Raw genomic sequence first — 21,691 nt, 5'->3', positions numbered from 1 at the left:
GAAGAAAGAAGCACAGGACTGTCAAAGTAAAACAGCAAGTATAACAAATTACAGACATGACACGAACCAACAAGGGAGGCTTGACAACAAGAAACACACAGACAAGAAATACATGTCATACTAACTAAATGACAAGAACTGGCTTACACAATGGGCTATAGATGACAACATTAATAATGGATTGGATTTATATAGCGCTTTTCAAGGCACCCAAAGCGCTTTACAATGCCACTATTCATTCACTCTCACATTCACACACTGGTGGAGGCAAGCTACGGTTGTAGCCACAGCTGCCCTGGGGCAAACTGACAGAAGCGAGGCTGCCATATCGCGCCATCGGCCCCTCACCAGTAGGCGGTAGAGTAAAGTGTCTTGCCCAAGGACACAACGACCAGAACAGAGAGCCCGGGGAACGAACCGGCGACCTTCCGGTTACAGATGCACTTCCCAACCCCCTGAGCCACGGTTGCCCCACAGGAACATTAATGGGTATTAATGTTCCTGTAAAAGTTATTCAGCAGTCCTTAGAGACTGTTTGAGATATAATATTTGACATATGACCCATCTGAATGACATCCGCCTAGTTTGAAGCAGAAATATTGTTTCAGTGACAAGATATAGTCCACAATCACTTTTTGGCAGGTTGAAAATGGCATATTATCAATGTTAATGTTCCTTTAAAAGTTATTCAGCAGTTCTTGGAGAGTGTTTGGGATATAATATGTCACATGTAACCCTTCTGGATGATATCCAACAATTTTGAAGCAGAAACATTGTTTCAGTCACAAGTTATAGTCCACAATCACTTTTTGGCAGCTTGAAAATGGCATATTATCAATGTTAATGTTCCTGTAAAAGTTATTCAGCAGTCCTTAGAGACTGTTTGAGATATAATGTGTCACATGTAACCCTTTTGGATGATACCTAACAAGTTTGATGCAGAAATATTGTTTCAGTGACAAGATATAGGCGGCAATCACTTTTTGGCAGGTTGGAAATTGCATATTATCAGTTTTATCGTTCCCTTAATGGTTATTCAGCAGTTCTAAGGGACTGTTTGAGATATAATATGTCACATAGGACCCTTCAGAAAGACATGCAGCAAGTTTGAAGCAGAAATAGTATTTCATTAACAAGATATAGGCCACAATCACTTTTTGGCAGGTTGAAAATGAGATATTATCGGTATTAATGTTATTTTAAAAGTTTTTCAGCAGTTCTTGGAGAGTGTTTGAGATATAATATGTCACATAGGACCCTTCTGAATGACATGCAGCAAGTTTGAAGCAGAAACATTGTTTCAGTGACAAGATATAGGCCACAATCACTTTTTGGCAGGCTGAAAATGGCATATTATCAATGTTAATGTTCCTTTACAGGTTATCCAGCAGTTCTAAGGGACTGTTTGAGATGTAATATTTGACATATGACCCTTCTGAATGACATCCACCAAGTTTGAAGCAGAAATATCAGTGACGAGTTATAGGCCACAATCACTTTTTGGTAGCGCTAAAATGCCATGTTCTCAGTCGTTATTCTGAACAAACAAGAAAGAGTCATGGTGATACTGGCACAATAGGTCTTTATTGTTTTAACTACTATTCGACAGTCTTATAACAAATATGAACAACGAGAGTAGACATACTAAACCTGTAGGCATTAATTATTCCATCCTGATGCGTGTAGTCATTCGTGACTGCGCTACACACTGAAAGCAATGTTCTGAAAAGCGTCATAATTCAGTTACAAGAAACGTTGAAGTTCCATAAATGCATACCTTTGCCTAATAACAAAGGCATAAATGTGTTTGTTTGCCCCCCCCCCGCCCGTTATATCAGTTGCATGGAAGTAGCTGGCAACGCAAGTAATCCGGGCGCTGCAGCTTTAAGCAGCTGCGCGCGCTCCCGCAGACGGCAATCAGTTTCTGGCACAACACCGGCACACTTTTGCACCGGAGGTTTTCGGGAAGCTTTTATTTTGGTATTTCCGTTGATCCGTACAATACATTTGCATATTAGCCTAAACATTTAGGTTTAACATTTAACATTTAGATTTAAATATAATATTTAGATTTTACATTTAACATCTGATGAAAAGTTACAAATATTTTACTAAATGTTGTAAAAAATTACTCGAAAAAATATGTTTTTGTAAGGCTTTGAGCTAAATGTGGAAAAATGTTGCCGTTAATTTCAGCATGTTTCACTTTACAAACTGCTCCCCATACTTAACTGCTCTTCAAGTGACCTTGGTTAACTTCACCTTCATTCCCTTATGAGACAAACCCACGACTAACATGTTGTGGTTACTTTTGCGGTTTATATGTGTTTTTTTTAATTCACAATAACAGGGAAAAGGGAGGAAAAGTCGTCTACGGGTTTATGTTCATGCGTACAATACGCTGAGGTGACACAGCTTTACATCACTGCAGTACTTTTACAGCAGCAGGATCGTAGAGTTGTTTTCTCTGTTGTTGTGTTATGATGGATGGACGTCTCAGTGCACACTCAGTAAAGCAATGTTTTAACCAGAATCAGCACTTGATCGTTCTATACCTGCGATGTGTTAGTCTCCTGATGTCAGCCGTGAGTCTGCTGACACATCAGGGAATCCATCCTACCTGACAAACCATCCTACCCGTTATTTCTGCGCATACGCACAACACGAAATTCAGTGCCAAATCATCCTACCTTTGTTTATAAGAGCTAGAAACATACTCTGACGGGTAAAATTCAGTGCCAAACCATGCTACCTTTGTGAATGTGACCTACAAACATACTTTCACGGGTAAAATGAAGTGGCCAACCGTCCTGGCTTTATGAATATGAGCTACAAGCATACTCTGATGGGCACAGTTACGTGGCAAACCGTCATACCTACTTAAATTGGTGCTGAAATTACTCTGTGACAGCAGAAATGTGCATAAACTACTTATGGTAGGACGTTTTGCCAAAAGTAGGATGGTTTGTCAGAACACCGGCGCCATCAGGGCAATCACAAAGCGTGCAGTGTGTATCTGCTGCGCCGCGGCCACGTTCCTCAATGAAAGCAACAGTTCCTCAGCATCAAGGAGAACCAAAACTGTCTCAACCCACTCGTTTGAGGGGAACAAACCAGCACTCCAATACTGAGTAAAACACTAAGAAAAGAGCAGGAGCGGCTGACACTGGCTGCATGCCGGTGACTGGAAAATGTAACCAAGATATTGGATTTATACTTTTTTAACATTTGATATCAACTGTATGTTTTCCTAATATTAATTGTAAATTAAAGCTCTAAAGCTGTGTCATTCAGCCCTCTCACAGCTTCCCCAAAAACTCCCGACTGCTGGGAAATTCGTTCCTATTTAGTTTTATATTTTTCAATAGTTTAAATAAAAACAAAAGAAATGAAATGTGCAGCGCACTTCTGCAGCAGCAGATCGCTGCTCCGAGCAGCAGAAGGATAAAGACGACAGATACAGGATCACATTACAGGAAGGCCACAAATTCGAGCTTTGAGGAAAAAAGAGGTGTTAGTAAAGGTCTCACCTGTCAGTGACTGCTGTCAGGACGAGCACGGCTCCGTGCCGTCAGTTCTCATAGATTCTGTGATGAGTCAGAGCAGGTCGCCAAGTCCAGCTTCTTGTTTGACTGATTGTACTCATGTTTTGGAACTTTTTCTTGAATATTGCTGCACAGTTTTGTGACGTCATCGGCTATTTCCTGGTCCAAACTCAAACATACACAGCAGCATGGCTGAAAGTTAAAACCAGCCCAAATTCTTTCATCTCTAAGGCTGCGTTCACACTGCAGGTCTTAATGCTCAATTCCGATTTTTTGATCAAATCTGCTTTTTTTTGTCTGCTTGTTCACACTACAAATAAAATGTTCCCGTTTCTCCAACGTTGTCTTCCCAACAGTTTCACTAACATCTACACTGGATGGCCAGGAAGCGTTCACGATGTCTTCTCGGGCGCTTCTGTGCCTAAGCTTAAGGCTACGTTCACACTGCAGGCGAAAGCGCATCAAATCCGACTTTTTTGACCCTGTGCGATATCCCGGACGAGCCCCTTCACATAACAAGCTGTTAGCTTCAAGGAAACCTTCGGCAAGTCTAATTCCTTCTGGGTAATGAACATATGTTGTTTGCCAAACCCTATGCGACCCATATCCCATCATGGTGTGACAGTGTGAACGGCACAAATCCGACTTGGGTGCTGAATGTACTTCCTGAGGCAGCTGAAGAAATTCAACCTGCCAACACGGACGATGATGCAATTCTACACTGCAATCATCGAGTCCATCCTTACCTCCTCCATCACCGTGTGGTACGCTGGAGCCACTATCAGGGACAAACAGAGACTGCAGCGTGTTGTGCGCTCTGCTGAGAAGGTGATTGGCTGCAGACTCCCATCTCTGCAGGACCTGTACACCTCCAGGACATTGCGGCGTGCAGCTCGGATCTCAGCTGACCCTTCTCACCCTGGACACAGTCTGTTTGACCTGCTCCCCTCAGGCAGGAGGCTCCGGTCCATTCGCACCAGAACCTCTCGCCATAAGAACAGTTTCTTCCCCTCTGCTGTTGGACACATGAACAATAACCGTATGACTGTTCCCACCACTAACACATGACCCTACGCTGTGTCACTGCATCATTCCATGTTTGGCACTGATCACCACCTGCACTCATGTATATATCTTTCAACGTAGCACTCTTAATTCTTATTCTCATGTATATATCTCATGTATATCTCATGCACATATCTTTCCACGTAGCACTTTTAATTCTTATCCCTACTTTTATTTTTTTCCATGTCTATTTAAGTGCTATTTATGACAGTATGTTTGCACTGAAGCACCGCAGCAATTTCCTAATGTTGTAAACCTGCTCAACATTTGGCAATAAACCCCATTCTGATTCTGATTCTGATTCTGAATCCGATACATATCTGATGTTTTAGAAAGCGACTGCTGTTTGATGGTCATGTCGCATTAAATCCGTCTTTTATGTCACTGACACAAGACAGACGCCAATTATCAGCGCCAGAGAAGCGCCCAAGTTTTCACTGTCCCCAACAGACTAAATTAACTGATCCACGTGGCCAGTAATGTTGTGGGGATGGAGCTGGACGTTAGGGTGGTGTCTGAAAGGCAGATGTTGTCCAAGATAAGGACAATCATGGATAACACCTCCCACCCTCTCCATGACATGCTGGCTACTCACAGGAGCACGTTCAGTGAGAGACTGAGATTACCCACAATGCACCACTGACCGACACAGGAATCATTCCTGTCTGTGGCTCCCTGTACAGCTCCTCCATCTAACACACTGTGAACACTGCAACAGTTACAGCCTTTTTGCACACGCTTTTTTCTACTCTGGAATATTCTCATCAATTTTCTTGATATTTATTTATAATCCCCTCTGTTAATCCTTGATATTTATAACTGAGTGATCTGTATATATTAGTGCTGTTTCTTAAATGTGTAAAACCTGTAACATAATGTATTGTTTGGAGTTTAGTCTGTTACTGTTGCTGTTTTTACCATTTCTTCTTGGAGCAACTGTAACACACATTATTTCCTTAGGGATTAATAAAGTATTCTGATTCTGATTGTTTCAGGATGAGCTGCCATTATCCAATCACACATCTGCTTACCTGCATCTGTTGCTCGTTTCTCCTCCTCTTCTTTTCTCTTTTTTCTAAACTGAGCACCTGATGGCTTTGAACTTTTCTTGTCCATCTTGGTTTTAATTTTGCACTCCAGTATGAACTTAATTCACAGATTCACTTTGTCTCGGGTTTATTTCTGGGATTTCGCACAACCCAGGATTCAAATCATGAATACATGATGGGCTTGGATTTACAACATTATGAATGAAATGTGCTCTATTCGGAAGCAGCAATAAAGTTTACTTTGACTTCAGCAGCGAGCAGGCGCACCGAGGCCTCTCGCGCTCACCTTTCGCATGTAGAATTTCGAAAAAACATCGGTGCTCGCTGCTGAAGTCAAAGTAAACTTTATTGTCATCTCCGCTACATACAGTCCAGCGTATAGAGAGACGACGAGGCTCCAGTTACAGCAGTGCAAGTAAACAAACAATAAATATTTAAGAGTAAAAGAATTAATATACACTTTAGGACTCGGGGTAAAGGATATGGAACGCCAGGACTGCCATAATGAATTAATTAAATACACCATTAAATAATTAATTAAATGTGGCAATAATTAATTAAAATTGGAATTAATTAATTAAATAAATAGTTATGATATATGTAATTAATTAATTATTGACATATTTAATTAATTATTTATGTATTTCACATTTTAATTAATTATTGACACATTTAATTAATTATTTAATGATATATTTATTTATTTCATTTTGGCAGTCTTGGCGCCTGGCTCTCATCATGAAATAATTTTATCTGTCAGCCTCACCCATCAAACTCAGGGGGCGGGGTTAACGCTGATCGAGTCAAAACCATTGCTTTGGCCTGGTGGCCATTGTTTCTAGCACACAACAACCGGCATGTGGAAGCTAACAGAACTGAGCTTTGAAAAACCCTGTTTGTGTGTTACCAAATACCGTTTTAATATTTTTTTAGCCGAGAATGTAGTGGTTTAATCTTCATGTGTCTGGTCGGTTTGTCAAGATACAGCCTCTTTGCAAAAGTGTTTCGATGATTTCGGAGATGTCTGCCCAGTCTCACGGCAAAGCGTGGGATAGACCCGCTCGCCTCGCAAGCAATCCCACCGACAAAGCGCAGGCCCCGGTACACAGCTGTAGTAACCCCCGCTGACTTCTTTTACTGAGGTTATATTTATCGATGTTTTATTTCCTGATGTTCTTATGTGTCCTACGTGTTTCAGTCGCTAATTCTGAATTATAACTAACATTAAAAACATGTTTAAGGAGGAGAGAGAGCAAATAAACCTGTTTAACATCTGATCTTTGGGTTTTTGTTCAGTAATCAGCGTGACCTGTGTATAAACACATAAAAGAGATAACGTTGGTGTTTCCGTCATGTAGTAACTGCTGGCTTTAACTGTACAAAGGTTGTTCGACACTATGAAACACATACAGACTTCATGATGTTCGGCTAATATTTTTATTGTGAATATTAATCATGAGGGTAAACGGCCCTGTACACCACGGAGCGAGGTCAGCATATCCACGATATCCTCAGCTCTGAGTTAACACAGAGTTTCCCAGCTGACTATCTAACTGCAAACTATTCCAGAGACGTGAAAATATACAGCATAAAGAAAAGTGTAAGAGACTCAGCAGCAGATTAGAATAACAGTTATACATTTAATAAATCACCAAATGAATCCAAGAAACGAGCAAACCTGTTCCGACAGTTTGAGTTTGTGTTCCCTCAGCTGCAGACTCGCTGCTGTTTAAATGTTTGAAAAGGAAGATTAGATATAAAAAACGTCAAACATAGACTCAGTCTGCCTTCACATTTGATATGAGGCCAGCACGTATAGTGGCCTCAGCAGGCTATTACTGAAATACACGTGCTATATCATAAACTATGATATAAACAGGGAGGTCCTATTAACATGTTTAGTTTTAAAGGACACCTTCCTGCCTTTAGTCTCATTCATGAGCAGTATTAGTTTTCTTCTAACATCCAGAAGTCTGCACGATGTGTTTCATAGTTTGTAACAAGCCTTTGACAGGTAAACATAACATGACCGAAAAAAAAAAAAAAAAAAAAAAGAGAGAGAGTGTTGACATAAGAAGAGAAAATGCTCTCAATTATGGAGACAGACAAATGGTTCATTTATGTTTGATGTGTGTTTATTCCTCCCTAAATATCGTCGGTGAAGTTCGCCATGCATGTCAGATTTTCCTGCGCATTTTTATACCTCTGCCAACAGAGAGAAAAAAATCACATTCTAACAGACAGCTGGTGCTTAGAATACAGTTGAATAACTATTAAAAAACAGATGATATTTAGATGATAGTTCAGTCTAACACATGTGCCAGTGAACCATTAAACGTCTGTGAAACTATGCAGTTATGAAACGTAACTTTAACCTCAGCCAAACCGATTTGCTCAGTTGTAAATAAAACAGCGAAGTAAACGTGACCCGACAGACAGAACCTGAGTGAATGAAGTCCAGCGTTTAACCACTGAGAGCTAAAACTCAGCTGAGGTTTCAAAGCTGTGTGCCGGTGATTGGACATCAGCCGCTGATGAAGCTGTTCGCCTATAAAGTGCTCTGTAAGGAAACGAGCTCCAGCAGCTCTGCGCTCGGGGAAAACACTATATTTACTTATCTTGTGCAGAAAAATGCGCTGACATTGCGTTATATCGAGCACCGGCTGCCCAGTTAAACTGTGACTATCACCAGGTAACGTGGGCGTGTTTCTTGAATTAGCAGCAGGTGTTAAACAGCTGACAGATGAGGAGGAGGATGCATGCAGGTAAACTGAGGGTCTGTTGAGCTGATCGCTGGTTTCGTGAGAAAAATGTCAGCTCGTTCTTTATGTTACAGAAGCACAGAGACACAAGACCAGGCGGAAAGAGACGATCGTTCGGTGAAAATGAGAATCTGCGAATGCAACATGTGGAACACGGAGAGTGGAATATGTAAACAAACCGGTTAACGTAACCCCCTCGGTGCACTCTGCATGCTAACTGTTAGCAGAGCTAGTGAAATCTCTGAAAACATCTGAGCACTTTTGCAAACATGTTCTATGTTGACAACCTGACCAGACATACGTCGCGACATTCGCGGCTAAAACACTGTTAAAAGTGTAGCTGGTGACAGAAAAACGGGGTATTTTAAAACTACACCACCACCATTGCTGCTTGTGATTTGATCTGCATTCTGGGATAACTGGCTGCCCCAAGTCTACACAAGCAATCGATTTTCTAGGATCGACCTGTTTTGACTTACTTTGCACGGCAACCAATCAAATGTTAGAGAAGCTGCATGGGCAGCGTTAACCCCGCCCCCTGAGTTTGATGGGTGAGGCTGACAGATAAAATTATTTCATGACGAGAGCCAGGCGTCAGGACTGCCAAAATGAAATAAATAAATACATCATTAAATAATTAATTAAATGTGTCAATAATTAATTAAATGTGTCAATAATTAATTAAAATGTGAAATACATAAATAATTAATTAAATGTGTCAATAATTAATTAAAATGTGAAATACATAAATAATTAATTAAATGTGTCAATAATTAATTAAATGTGTCAATAATTAATTAAAATGTGAAATACATAAATAATTAATTAAATGTGTCAATAATTAATTAAATGTGTCAATAATTAATTAAAATGTGAAATACATAAATAATTAATTAAATGTGTCAATAATTAATTAATTACATGTGTCATAACTATTTATTTAATTAATTAATTCCAATTTTAATTAATTATTGCCACATTTAATTAATTATTTAATGGTGTATTTAATTAATTCATTATGGCAGTCCTGGCGTTCCATATTTTATCACCAGAAAGGAAGCAATGCAGAAGCAGAAAACGTGCACGTGCGCGTGGCTGAGAGTGAGAAGGGGGAAGTCGAGGTTGTCTGTAAGAGAGGACGTGCGGATAACGGGAGCCACTCTTCACCGCGGCCGTGAGAGGAGCAGCCCGGGCTCCTGTGACAGACTCTGATTCAGGTGAGTCTGTAAGTCTGTGAGGACGCAGCGCTCACAGAGGCTTCCTGGGATCAGTTACGCGTTTATTGGCGATGAAAGAAATATTTGGCTCTTACTTAGCTGAGAGAACAGCTCCGGCTGTCACGCGTGTCCTGAGCTTTTATGACTGTGCACCGTCCTGCGCGCTGCTGGAAACCTTTGAGTCTTCAAACTCAGTTTGCTTTGAATCATCTTTATCGTGCTGACCTGAGCCGGTACAGTCTGGAGATTTACAGCTTTGCTTCTTTTTCATTCCTTCCATGTTTGACTTCCTGTTTATTTATTTTAATATTAACAGTGTTTCCGTGGTGTGCGCGCGTGCTCGTCTGTGTGACTTTGTTTTATGTCGGATCAGCGCTTAAAGGCTTTCAGCAAACCAAAGAGCGAGCCGTTATAGATCCGGACACTTTCTTCGGAATCTGCTTTTATAAACACCATAAAATGAAGTACTTTCCCCCCTTTTTCTTTTCAAGTAAATATAAAATTGTCAAAACTGACCTGTAACACCACAGATGTTGCTGTAGTTCATAACATTAAAACGAAAAATAAATAAAACAAATGTATTTTACAGACATATTGAAATACATCTCAGTAATATTGAGGTAACATAACAACATTTATTTTTTTATAGAATTGTCTTGATGTTCAGTTTACCTTTTTTGTTTTGAATGTAAAAAGAAAAATAGTAAACCAGTATAACCAGTATAAACCAGCTATATAAATACAACGAAACTGAACTGAATTACTGTTGAGTGCATGTAGCTCAGATTTCATTTGCTGCAGTGAGAAACCAGAAGTTTCTCACTGAAAACACATCACTGTGCAAAGAACAAAGAACAGCTTCATGATGGTTTATTTCAAGCCAAGTTTGACTCGCTACTTCATCAGTAAAAAAGTTGTTTGCATTTATGACACGATGCCTGTAATACACCTGAGGTTTGGCTGCTAAATCTATTTGTTTAACTGGTTAGCAGCTGCATGCATAGAGCACACATTTGCAAAGTACCACAATCCCAGAATTTCCCTCCGTGATGCTCTGTGGGCTCAACCCACTGTGTGGATCCTTCACAGAAAGCTGCTCTCCAGGATGTTTGACTCTGTAGCTGTTGTTGTTATTTGCTTACAGCATGCAGAGGTGGAACAGCTGCTGTCTGTGAGCCCGACACCATGTAATCCTGTGAGTGTGTGCTAAACACTGTTTAAACACAAAGTACTGGGATTATATCACTTTATTACTGTGATCTTGTTACTAATCTGAATACAATGTGGGCTCATTACATTTCCAGTAACACCTGCTGGAGGCCAGCCAGACTTCATGAGGAAGATGAAACAGTGTGTTTACACGCAATAATAGATATGTGACCACAGCATGTTTTACCTTTGTTTTACAGGCAGACATGTTAACTGCAGGCCTCGTGGTCGGACTGCTCGGTGGTAAGATATGTTTGGGCTTTACTCCTGGTGGAGGATGTGCTGCTACATGATGCTCAAATATCCCCAGAAATATGCATGTTTGGGCTCGATTTGTAATTTGTACTTTTATATTTATTTAAGGACTAACAAACCTAAAGTTATTAAAGACCATCTGCTCCATTTGTCTTTCTTTCATGAGCCATATTTAAATCATACAGCTATTACAGCTCTATGATTTACCATGTCCTGGCTATAAGTGTGCTGCATCCATACTAAATCCAAGTAAATGCATTCCAGCTGTATCGGCTTCAGTGAAAGCTAAATGGAGTTTACAGCACACAGCTGAGGCTCTGTCTGCATGTTAAGTGCTGATGTATTGACTGAGCGTCCTGTCCAAGTGTCTCCTGCGCTGTGTGAGGCTCTTATTTATTGAACAGACACAAAGCCCCTAAAGCTCTTCAGTCATCATTCTTGGCCTCTGCAGCTCGAGGTGCCCCAGACAGCAAATATTTAAACCCTCTGGTAAACAATCATTCTCAAGCCGACTAAACTCTCAATAGAAACCAGCTAACTACCTGCTAACTCTGCCTAACCTTGTAAATCCTCTTGTTTATGACACTCTGCTGTTTTTAACCTTCAGTTTGTTTCTTTGATTTTAGGGATGAAGGAGCATTTAGAGCTAATAATACCACAATAACCCAACAGATCCATCTCATCTCACTGGAGATTTTTAATATTAAATTACGTTTCACTTAGTTTAATTCAATTTATTTATTTAGCAACAAAAACAGCTTTATATTATAAGGTGAAGACTGGACAGTAACGCAAAAAATACAGAGAATCCAAAACAACTGATAGTAATTTGGGAAAGTTAATGACCCAAATTAGCCACTAGTGTGAGAGACTGCACTCCAGCCAGAAGGAAAAAGGTTTGTGAGGCACAAAGAACCAATCAGATTTCTGTTTTTAAAATAAAATCTTTAAATAGTGAAAAACAAACTTGAAGTTGGTCCTGTCAGTGCCTGTCTGTTTACAGTTTGGCTGGTTTTCTTAAACTGTGCGTTACATCACTGATGTCATAATTACATCGTTACTGATGTGTTTGTGTTTCTTTTTCCAGCCCTCATCTCGGGTCAGCGAGCGGAGCTCCTCGGTGCCACTGTTGGAGGCTCTGTGCTGGTTACCTGTAAACTCCCAGTTCCAACAAGTCCAAAGTGGTTTTACTGGCAGGAGGACGGGACTGAAAACATTTTGATTCATTGTGAACAAACGTGTCAACAAACAACATCTGAAGTCTACAGGAACAGAGTTACAGTCTTTGCTTCTGAGTTTGGATCGGGGAACATCTCCATTAAACTTCACAGTGTTACAGCTGCAGACGACCAGAAGTCGTTCTGGGTCATGGCTTCCTTCAAAGACAGACGTGAGCGCCGCTGCAACTCAACACTGCAGGTTTCAGGTAAGGAAGATATCTTCTTACGTCCAGATCGAATACGTCTCCCTGAGACTTTTCATACAGCTCTGACTCTGATGTTCTTGTTTCTGGCATGAAGTGTTTGTGCTGATGTGCTCTGAATGTCTGTGGTGTGTAAACAGTGTTCACCTCTGTCACAGCTTCCTACAGAGATATAAACCTGACCATTGACACAGCAGACACTGTGACCTGCACAGCGCGTGGAGGATACCCTGAATCCAGCGTGTCATGGTCGGGTCAAAACACGACCGGTGGTGAATATGTGGACCTGCATGAATACAAACCGACCCACGAGAGGGACGCAAAGGATGGAACCTTCACTGTCAGGAGCTCCGTCAGTGTGAAGGAGCTGGTGTCGGTGACCTGCCGCATCACCAACCCTCGCTCCAACCAAAGCATCAACACCACCACAAAGATAGACAGAGATGGTGCTGGTGAGTGCAGCGCATCAGCAAACCCCAGTATCTGTCAGAGTGGGAGTGCTGGTGAAGGCGGGGCTAGATAATGTTGTAACATTAGCACTATTTTGTTAAACTCAGTGCTTGTTTGAGCCTAATCAGTATTGAAGGGACGCTGCTGATATGTTTCTGTTGTACATCCGTCCCCCGATGGATGTTCACACAGTTTCAGGTAGAATCTGGGGAACATTTTTAAAATGAAGCAATAAGCCATTAAAAATCATTAAAAGCCAATAAAAATCAGGGACTTTCTGAGTCAGCAAACACTTCACTGAGTCGAAATCCTGTAAATCCTCCAAGACCTTGCTGGATCATCCTGCAGAATGTTTGATGAACGTTATGACAGAGATGACACCGATACTGCCATCACTGTCCTGACAGTGTTACATGGCTGTCCTTCAGATTTCAACTTCAATTTTATTTACACAGCGCCAAATCACAACAACAGTCGCCTCAGGGCACTTTATATTGTAAGGTAGACCCTACAATAATACATACAGAGAAAAACCCAACAATCATATGACCCCCTATGAGCAGCACTTTGGTGACAGTGGGAAGGAAAAACTCCCTTTTAACAGGAAGAAACCTCCAACAGAACCAGGCTCAGGGAGGGGCGGGGCCATCTTTGACATACTTATAGGTGAATGAGTGGTGGTGTTATTACAGACGAGCTGAGCACTCAATCAGATAAAAAGTCTGAGAAATCAGACAGAAACTCTGTGTAAGGCCCAGGTGGACGATAGATGATAACAAGTAAGACTGGTTTCTGAGTTTCACAGCTGGGGTGGACGAGGCGAAGCATCAGGCTTTCAAATGAATTAAAAGTCTGTCTTGGTCTTTCATTAATTAATAGGCTGGTGTGAAAAATTGCTGCCACACCTCCCCCTCGGCCTGTGCTTCGAGGTTTCTGGTAGTTAGAATGACTCGGGGGTGTTGATTCATTTAAACTAACATAATCATCCTGCTGCAACCAGGTTTCTGTAAGGCAGAGTAAATCAATTTGTTGATCAATTATTAAGTCATGTACTAACAGAGACTTGGAGGAGAGAGACCTAATATTTAATAATTGATCAGTGGTTGTTGATCAATGGTCATGAGAATTTGCATTCAGTCATTATGCAAATGTACTGTTTATAAGGAAACCTGCAGTCAGCTGAAACTGAAGACGTCACCTGATGATGACGAAATGTTTCTCCCACTGCAAACGTCCAGATGAACTGAATGTTTAATAAAGTTTTACTCTTTGGTTCAGATGTGGATACTTTATTGTTCTTTCTTTGTAATTGTTTATGTTTAAGTTGTTTGTTGATGGTTTTTAGTTTGTTTTTTGTCTGTTTGGAAGCTGACACAGTCTCTATGGAGATGGGTTTTTGGGGGGTAGCAGGAGGAGAGAAGCTGCAGAGAGGCGTGTAAGACTGCAACTCTGCTTCCTGGTCCCAACTCTGGATAGTCATATTTTGGGGGGTTTAATAAATTTGTCCATATTTCTAGAAATGAGAGCTGCTCCATCCAAAGTGGGATGGATGCCGTCTCTCCTAACAAGACCAGGTTTCCCCCAGAAGGTTTGCCAATTATCTATGAAGCCCACATCGTTATGGGACACCACTGTCACTGTTAGAATTTCATTAATAAGAGAAAATATTCATGTAGCCTAACCTGGATTTTAAGGTAACCTGAATAATAATTACAGTTGTTGGTAAAGCAGCCCAGCTCATTTCTGTTGTTCTGTCATATTCTTCACAGGTCCAGACACAAATCCAGGAGTGCACGCATTCATATGTCTAGTTTCTGTCTCAGTAGCATTAGTAATAGCAGGATTAGCAGTAGGCACATACATCTGCTACAAGAAACGTAAGTAAAACATTGAGTTATGTTCTTTTAACATTTACAGTAAACATATGATGTAATGTTGAAAATGAATTGTTCAAACACTGATCAATAAATCAGTGACAGCAATAATCAGTCAAAAGTTTGAACAGTCATAGACCCTGTTAGGCTTTTGGATTCAGGTCTTCAGAGCTGTGATGGAGAATCTTTGCACTTTGTCAGCGTCGTGTCTTCATTGATGACCTCTTCGGGTCACATGCAGACATGCTTGAGCAATCAGCAGGAGCATACTGCTGTGATCGCTTCATGTTTTTGTGATGTTAAAGTGGGCGGGGTCAGAGCCACCGTTTTGACCCCGCCTACGGAGCACTTAGCTGTTTCATAAAGAGAGCGAACGTTCATCCGTCTGTAAAGTCACACAGGCTGTCCACAAACACACGTTTTAAATGAGACAAACGTGTCACACAGCACAGCAACACAACGTTATTATTAACCTGTAAACTGAGTCGTCTTTACAGTCGTACTGTAGCTATGGCTGTATTGTTGTGTGGTCATAGACTCAGCCGTAGCTACATAAGTAACACTGCTGTCACAGTTACACAGTGTATGAAGCAGAAGAAACGTTTTCTCACAGTGCAGAGAGGATTCATTAAGTCGGCCCCGACTGTTGCAGCGATCCATCAGAGGACATTTAGCTACTCCAGTGTGGGAGAGTAACAACTCCTCGGGGAAGATCATTTCAGCTCAGGGCAAACGTCAGGGTAGGAACGTAGATCGACCACTAAACCACAGCAGACCAGTACATGCACCTGCTGCCCATTCATAAAATGATCATAGTAAAGCATCAGTACACTGAGAGGTAGCTGCTGTTTCTGTTTAAACAGATTTTTGTATTCTATCCAGGTAGTTTACAAGGAAGTAAAGCAACCTTCAAACTTTGTTAACTGCCAGAAGTCAAAGCTCAGCAAGTCCTAACAGGTCGTGTTACAGGAGTGAAAGGTCAGCAGTCTGTAGAGCTGCAGAGTGAGTGACTGGAGGACCCTGCACCAGCTGTGCTAACGACACTTATGTGCCTGGTCTGTGATTTCTGGGAAGAGACAGAGTCTGTGTCCCAATTCAGGGTCTGCAGCCTTAACGGTCCACAAGGGCCGCGTACTCAAAGACCGCTAAGGCCGGAAGTGCGAGGCTTGTGAAATGGGCAGTCTAGCCTCCGTCGCGCTGCCCAGGTTGCCTAGCAACCATGATACTAACAGCTGGAAACGTGTCATACAGCTTTGTTTGACAGAGATGAAGGAGAAAATCTTTTGTTCATTTGTTTGTTTGTTTCTACATGAGCTTTGATCATTCTCTGTGAGATGAAGCTCAGCTATTGAACGACGTATATTTAAAGTAAAGGCTTTAAAACCAAGTTAGTACAAACGTCACTAATGTCACATGACTTTGCCGACATGTGGCCAACAGTAATGTTTTAATGCTCTTCGTTATTAAACATTTGCACATAAATAAGTGACATAATATTCAGTACTTACTTAAAGTTCACTCTTCGGGCGCCCCTCATCTGCCGTTTTTTATCGGCAAAATTATCCACACCCACCGCCGCGCTATGCATTCTGGGATATGTTGGGCCACGAAGTCTACACTGCCACAGCCTTAAAATTCAGGGAAATGAAGGACGCATTTGAGGGCCGCATTTCGAGCAGCCTTCGAATTGGGACAGCCTTCGTCGCGTCGCTGTGACGTAATTGGCCTTAAAATGCGCCTTTAAGGCTGCAGACCCTGAATTGGGATACAGCCACTGTTACTAACAAGACTGTTAGTCAAGACACAGAGGCATAACATATCCAGGATTACAAAATAAAACAGGAAGTGACAGTGACCGTAACTGAGTTAGATTCGAGCTTAACTTCTATCTGTCAGATCTTTGGTGAACCAGTCAGGATCTGGCTGTTTCTTCCCACATCCATATTTGACTTTCCAAATGAAACAATATTTTTCTCACAGCACTTCAGTTATTTAGTGTTTCCTGCTCCTAACCTTTTTCCTCTGCTTTTGCTTTTAGGCTGCAAATCTGGCGATGAATCCAACGGACAACTGAATGGAGGTAATTCTGCAGTGAGGTCAAAAAGATCTATGATGACACGATTGGAGGGTCACAGCTCCACAGTTGATTCTTGACTGAAGAGCTTTGCTTTGTTTCTGGTGTAGAACAGCCAGGAGGTGAAAACCATGCAGACCAACAAATGGAGCTCCAAGAAGGTAAGAAGGGGGGAGGCGGTCCTGGTGCTCTCACAGCAGAGGTTCAACATCTGGAACGCCTGGGAAATAGTGACATATTTGGAAATATATGGTAGAGACCATGATGGTGTTACCAACACTGTGCAGACGGCTATATTTCAAAATTAAACTCGTCATGGAGAGAAGGAACCCCTGAAATCAGCTGGAAGGGACTCTGGTAGTCATGCAAAGAGTGATCCTGCAGCGTGAGGGTCTCGGAGCTCTCACATCCAAAGACAGCGTGTCACATGTCACAGTTCTTTAATGTTTGTCAACCATTGTTTCTTTGATTTTGTTAGAATCTCAAGAGGCAGCAAATGAAGGGAGCAGAGACGACGAGGATCCACAGGATGAAGGTTTGGACTTTGGCTCACTCACAAACACAATGAGATAAGATGACTGACACACTCAGCAGCTACACTCTGATGTGCTGTTTCCACAGATGAGTGGGGAGATGCACATCGAGACAACGTGGACCAAAACCTTCTAGATGGAGCAGGTAGTGTTCGTGTCTGTGCTGCACCGAGTTAGCAGACATTGACAGTCTGTAGAAATATGAATAAAAATGTAATTTTAAAGCAGCACTTTGGTCACACCTTAACTGTTTGAGTCACTGTGATGGTGAACAGACACTGAATAGAAAATGAGAAGTGTTTGATGTCCAGATACTTACAGCTCTAACTGTGCTGCACACACTCTGGTGAAGAGGATTAAAACCTGCATTCATCTGTTTCACAGTCGAGAAATCGCTGTTGGATCGTTTCTGAGAAAAATGTTTTGTCTGCTTTTCTTTTAGAAAACCAGGAGCACCGCCCTGCAGGTGGTGCAGAGCAAGGCGGAGGCAGCGTGCACGCAAACACTGACTAAACTGAGGATGGATTCATTGTTCGACTGCACTCACACACGCTGTGAACAGGACGACGGCTGTGCGGCCGACACACCAGAGGCGTCGGCAGAGTCGTTTCCTGAAGAGTTTAAACCTTTTTATTTGCACAGTTCAGTTTAAAATGACCTGTTATTGGCTCGTTCTTAGTGCCAACGAGTTCTTCTCCAGGCGGACTCAGTGAAACCTACAGTAAAACCAATGAACGATGCAGGGAGCTAAAATGTTCTGTTTGAGCTCTGCTTTTGCCTCAAGACGCCGAGAAGGATGAAACGATCAAATGAACCGTGAGCCGGTGAAGCTGCTGTGACTGACTGAGCTCAGCTTTCCTCGAGCAACAAAACAAGGATTTCGCGTCTTTACTGTTTCCCAGCTGAACAGGGTCCGATCAGCTGCACCGTTTTCTTGTTTGTCACTTTATTTAAAGATTCTGAACTGTAAGAGTCTACAATCCAGAATTTCATAACTTAATGCTGTTTTAGATGTTAGCTGACATCTGCTGTATGCTGTAAATACAGATTATAGGAGGCTGAATCCATCTTTGCTGTGTGAGAATGAGGAGCAGTGATGACTAATAATGATGACGATGATTCAGCAGCATGTGAATGGAGTGTTGCTATGAACATGTTCACAACAGTTTTACTCCTTTACTTCATCTTTTATATATTTATTTATGCATTTTAATTTGTGTGCATTCGATACACAGCTGGTACAGTAACACACTGACAAACATGAAACACTGGAAATTTAGGGACAGGGGGGTGGAAGAGGCAACAGGACAATTTATGCATGATCCACGTGGTCAGATGTTCATATGCTGCGCTCACTGATCCTCTGAAGCTAGTAATACTGACCAGGGAGCAGAAAGGAAGCAACGCGTTTGCAGGTAATTTCAGATGCATCAGCTTAACAAACAAACTGTTTCTATGCTGTCAGTGTGTCTGGCAGCTAAAGGTCCAACTCACAGAGAAACGAAACTAACTCGAGAAAGATGAGAAAGGAAGGAGAGAGCTTCAAGTGCTCATTTAAAGCTTACATGTCAGTCCTCATGTTTTTGAATCAGTCCAACAGCGTCACGATCAGAACTGCCAGAGTTATTTTCCCAACTGGACCATTACAGCATTTCTTACAATGGTCCACGAGTCAGAATCTATTAAAGGTTTTTTATTTATTTATTTTTAAAAATTTGAGTTTGTACAACCACAACGTAGGAGACCGGGGGACGGAAAAGAGAAAGGAGAAAGAGGCGAGGAGGCGAGGCGAGGAGACGAGGTGAGGAGAAGAGGCGAGGAGACGAGGCGCTCCCCCAGCTGCTGGTTACGCCAAAGCACTTTCCCCACGCTGAGCCCTTACAACTGATGTTAGGCTCCCCCCACCCCCGACTTTCATGTACTCACTTTTCTGTTTACATTAATATAGACACAAGGTTCGGTTCCCTTTGCATCAGACCAGCGGAGCTATGTTTTTATTTCTTATGTTACATTTCAGAGCCGGTACTTTTTTACTTTGACTTGAGTAAAGAGGTTGAATCAGTACTTCAGCTTTTACTGGAGTATTCTTTAAGTGTACTTTTGCCACCTCTGGTTATTCCATACTTGTTGGAAGTTCACAGGATTTTGGGTAACTGGTGCTACAACATGCGCTGGTTCACTTTGGAGCCTCATTTCATCCTAAAACTAAAGGAGAGTTTAACAGGATATTTAAAGAACGTGTTGAGTTTGTGTTAGCTGCAGACACACAGCCAGCAGGACCTCCTTTACTGATGCTTCCAGCTGCAAACATCACATTTCAGGGAGACTTCACTGTAAACACAAAGGTCTGTCACACCTGCTCTCCGACGCGTCGACTCTCTCTGCTCTGCACGTGTCCACGACCTAACACACTTACAGTCATCACCACCACAACAGCAACACAACGGGCAGCTAGTGGTCGCAAAAGCACCGAGCACTCACGGCTCCACTGAACCTCGCCTGGAGCCCGAGAGCGTCTCCTCACTCCTGGTTATGGATTACAGATGACATCATGACCTCGGTTCTTCTGAAGAGTCCGTGTGACTGTTGTAAAGAAATGTACAGTAATAAATGTGCATGCGTCCGCTGTATGTATATTTATATTAACTGTGTTAGCACAAAGTGACGATCAGATTACTGTAAAGAATCAATGAATCTGCTGTTATGAGCACAGACTGGGATTAAAAGTTCTAAATATTACTTTCAGTTACTTCTAAATTATATTTCATTTGTGTCATGGTGACACACCTGACAGCACGTCTGTCCTTCCTGTGGTGATGTCAGTACGATAAAGTCAGGAATCCCTAACACGTGAGGACGATCAGCTCCAATCAGCTCAGGGGAATTTAAACCTGGACATCTGTGGGACTGAGTGACCCCTTTTCTTCCCCCCATCCATCCATGCACTTATCCTTTTCAGGGTCACGGGGGCGCTGGAGCCTATCCCAGCTGTCATAGGGCGAGAGGCAGGGTACACCCTGGACGGGTCGCCAGTCTGTCGCAGGGCCAACACACAGGGACAGACAACCACACCTAGTGGCAATTTGGATTATCCAATTAACCTATCCCCACAAGCTGCATGTCTTTGGACGGTGGGAGGAAGCCGGAGTACCCGGAGGGAACCCACGCAAACATGGAGAGAACATGCAAACTCCACACAGAAAGCCCTCGGCCTGATGGTGGAATTGAACTCAGGACCTTCTTGCTGTGCGGCAACAGTGCTAACCACCGCCTCTGTCAGTGCGCCCCAGGGCAGCTGTGGCTACAATGTAGCTTGCTATCGCCAGTGTGTGAATGTGTGCATGAATGGATGAATGACTGAATGTAGTGTGAAGCGCTTTGGGGTCCTATGGACTAGAAAAGCGCTATACAAATGCAGGCCATTTACCATTTTACCATTTACCACCGTGCCGCTGTGCTACCCTTCTTGTTTTTTTTAATTGAGAAAATGTTATTTTTTTATTTAGTTTTATTCTAATCGGTAAACAGATAATTACCATTACAGAGGTGAGGGAGGAGACATGCTGCTTCAGCTTTCATTCTAAACGACTTCTGAGCTGCCACTCGACTGATTACAGACGGTTATTGAACACTGAAATATTTGCTGGGATCATTTTCAAATGGCTCTGAAATATGATTAATCTTTTATCTGTTCGGACAAACTGTAGCCTCAAACATCAGACTCAATATTGAGTGCAGAAGTGGTTTATTTAGTATTCTGAAAGTTAGAATGAAATAACATCAGGAACATCACTACCCCACAGGCGGCATTTAACATTCCCATTGCTGTGCTGTGAATGCGAGCGCTCGGCTTATTATTAGAAAGCATCGACGCAGTCAGAAACACCTGAGAGCAAACACACAGGAAGTGACCTGAAGGCCACTCTAAAGTCCTCATTTTGTTTTTCTAAAGCCACTCAGAGTCGGACTTGGATCATTGTCCTGCTGCAGATACAAAATGTGCTTCAGCTTGAGGTCATGAAGGTGTTTACTTGTGTTATCTTGTTGCTGTTGATGAGTGGGAAACACTCTGTTTCCTCAGATTGAGCATACACAAGACAGGACAACACCACATGGCACCTGTGCACACCACAGCACAACAACACAGGAAATGGTTCATGGCTGTCAGAGGTTTCAGATTCTGTTTGGAATAAAGCTCAGTGATAAAAATTGTGAACAGTGAAATCTGAAGATCT

At 42.0% G+C, this 21,691-nt stretch overlaps 1 protein-coding gene across 2 annotated transcripts; it reads left to right on the top strand.

Moving 5' to 3' along the window:
- The first annotated feature begins 9,595 nt into the window (after window positions 1-9,595).
- On the top strand, window positions 9,596-20,004 carry LOC147312125 (CD276 antigen-like). Of its 2 annotated transcripts, none has more exons than XM_086267537.1 (10): window positions 9,596-10,833; window positions 11,048-11,090; window positions 12,190-12,528; window positions 12,684-12,977; window positions 14,745-14,852; window positions 16,888-16,929; window positions 17,034-17,084; window positions 17,402-17,458; window positions 17,545-17,601; window positions 17,899-20,004. In XM_086267537.1, the coding sequence occupies exons 1-10, from the start codon at window positions 10,744-10,746 to the stop codon at window positions 17,967-17,969; spliced, it is 1,152 nt and encodes a 383-aa protein (XP_086123663.1). In that variant the 5' UTR covers window positions 9,596-10,743; the 3' UTR covers window positions 17,970-20,004. The 2 variants fall into 2 exon arrangements, with proteins under 2 accessions (XP_086123663.1, XP_086123664.1); XM_086267538.1 differs by having other exon boundaries at window positions 9,602-9,638.
- The last annotated feature ends 1,687 nt before the right edge of the window (window positions 20,005-21,691 follow it).

Source organism: Aulonocara sp. 'chitande type north' Nkhata Bay, linkage group LG16, assembly GCF_057382095.1.
Source record: "Aulonocara sp. 'chitande type north' Nkhata Bay isolate Kocher_YH1m ecotype deep benthic linkage group LG16, A_spYH_male_GT1.1, whole genome shotgun sequence".
Taxonomy (NCBI): domain Eukaryota; kingdom Metazoa; phylum Chordata; class Actinopteri; order Cichliformes; family Cichlidae; genus Aulonocara; species Aulonocara sp. 'chitande type north' Nkhata Bay.
The sequence above is the reverse complement of the archived record's forward strand: the minus strand, read 5'-3'. Positions and strand labels throughout refer to the sequence as shown.

Excerpts from the sequence above, each read along its gene's own strand:
- LOC147312125 (XM_086267537.1), top strand. The coding sequence starts at position 10,744 with ATGTTTGACTCTGTAGCTGTTGTTGTTATTTGCTTACAGCATGCAGAG. Across the intron at positions 10,834-11,047 it reads GCCCGACACCATGTAATCCT|GCAGACATGTTAACTGCAGG; the intron begins GTGAGTGTGTGC and ends TTTGTTTTACAG. Across the intron at positions 12,978-14,744 it reads GATAGACAGAGATGGTGCTG|GTCCAGACACAAATCCAGGA; the intron begins GTGAGTGCAGCG and ends TATTCTTCACAG.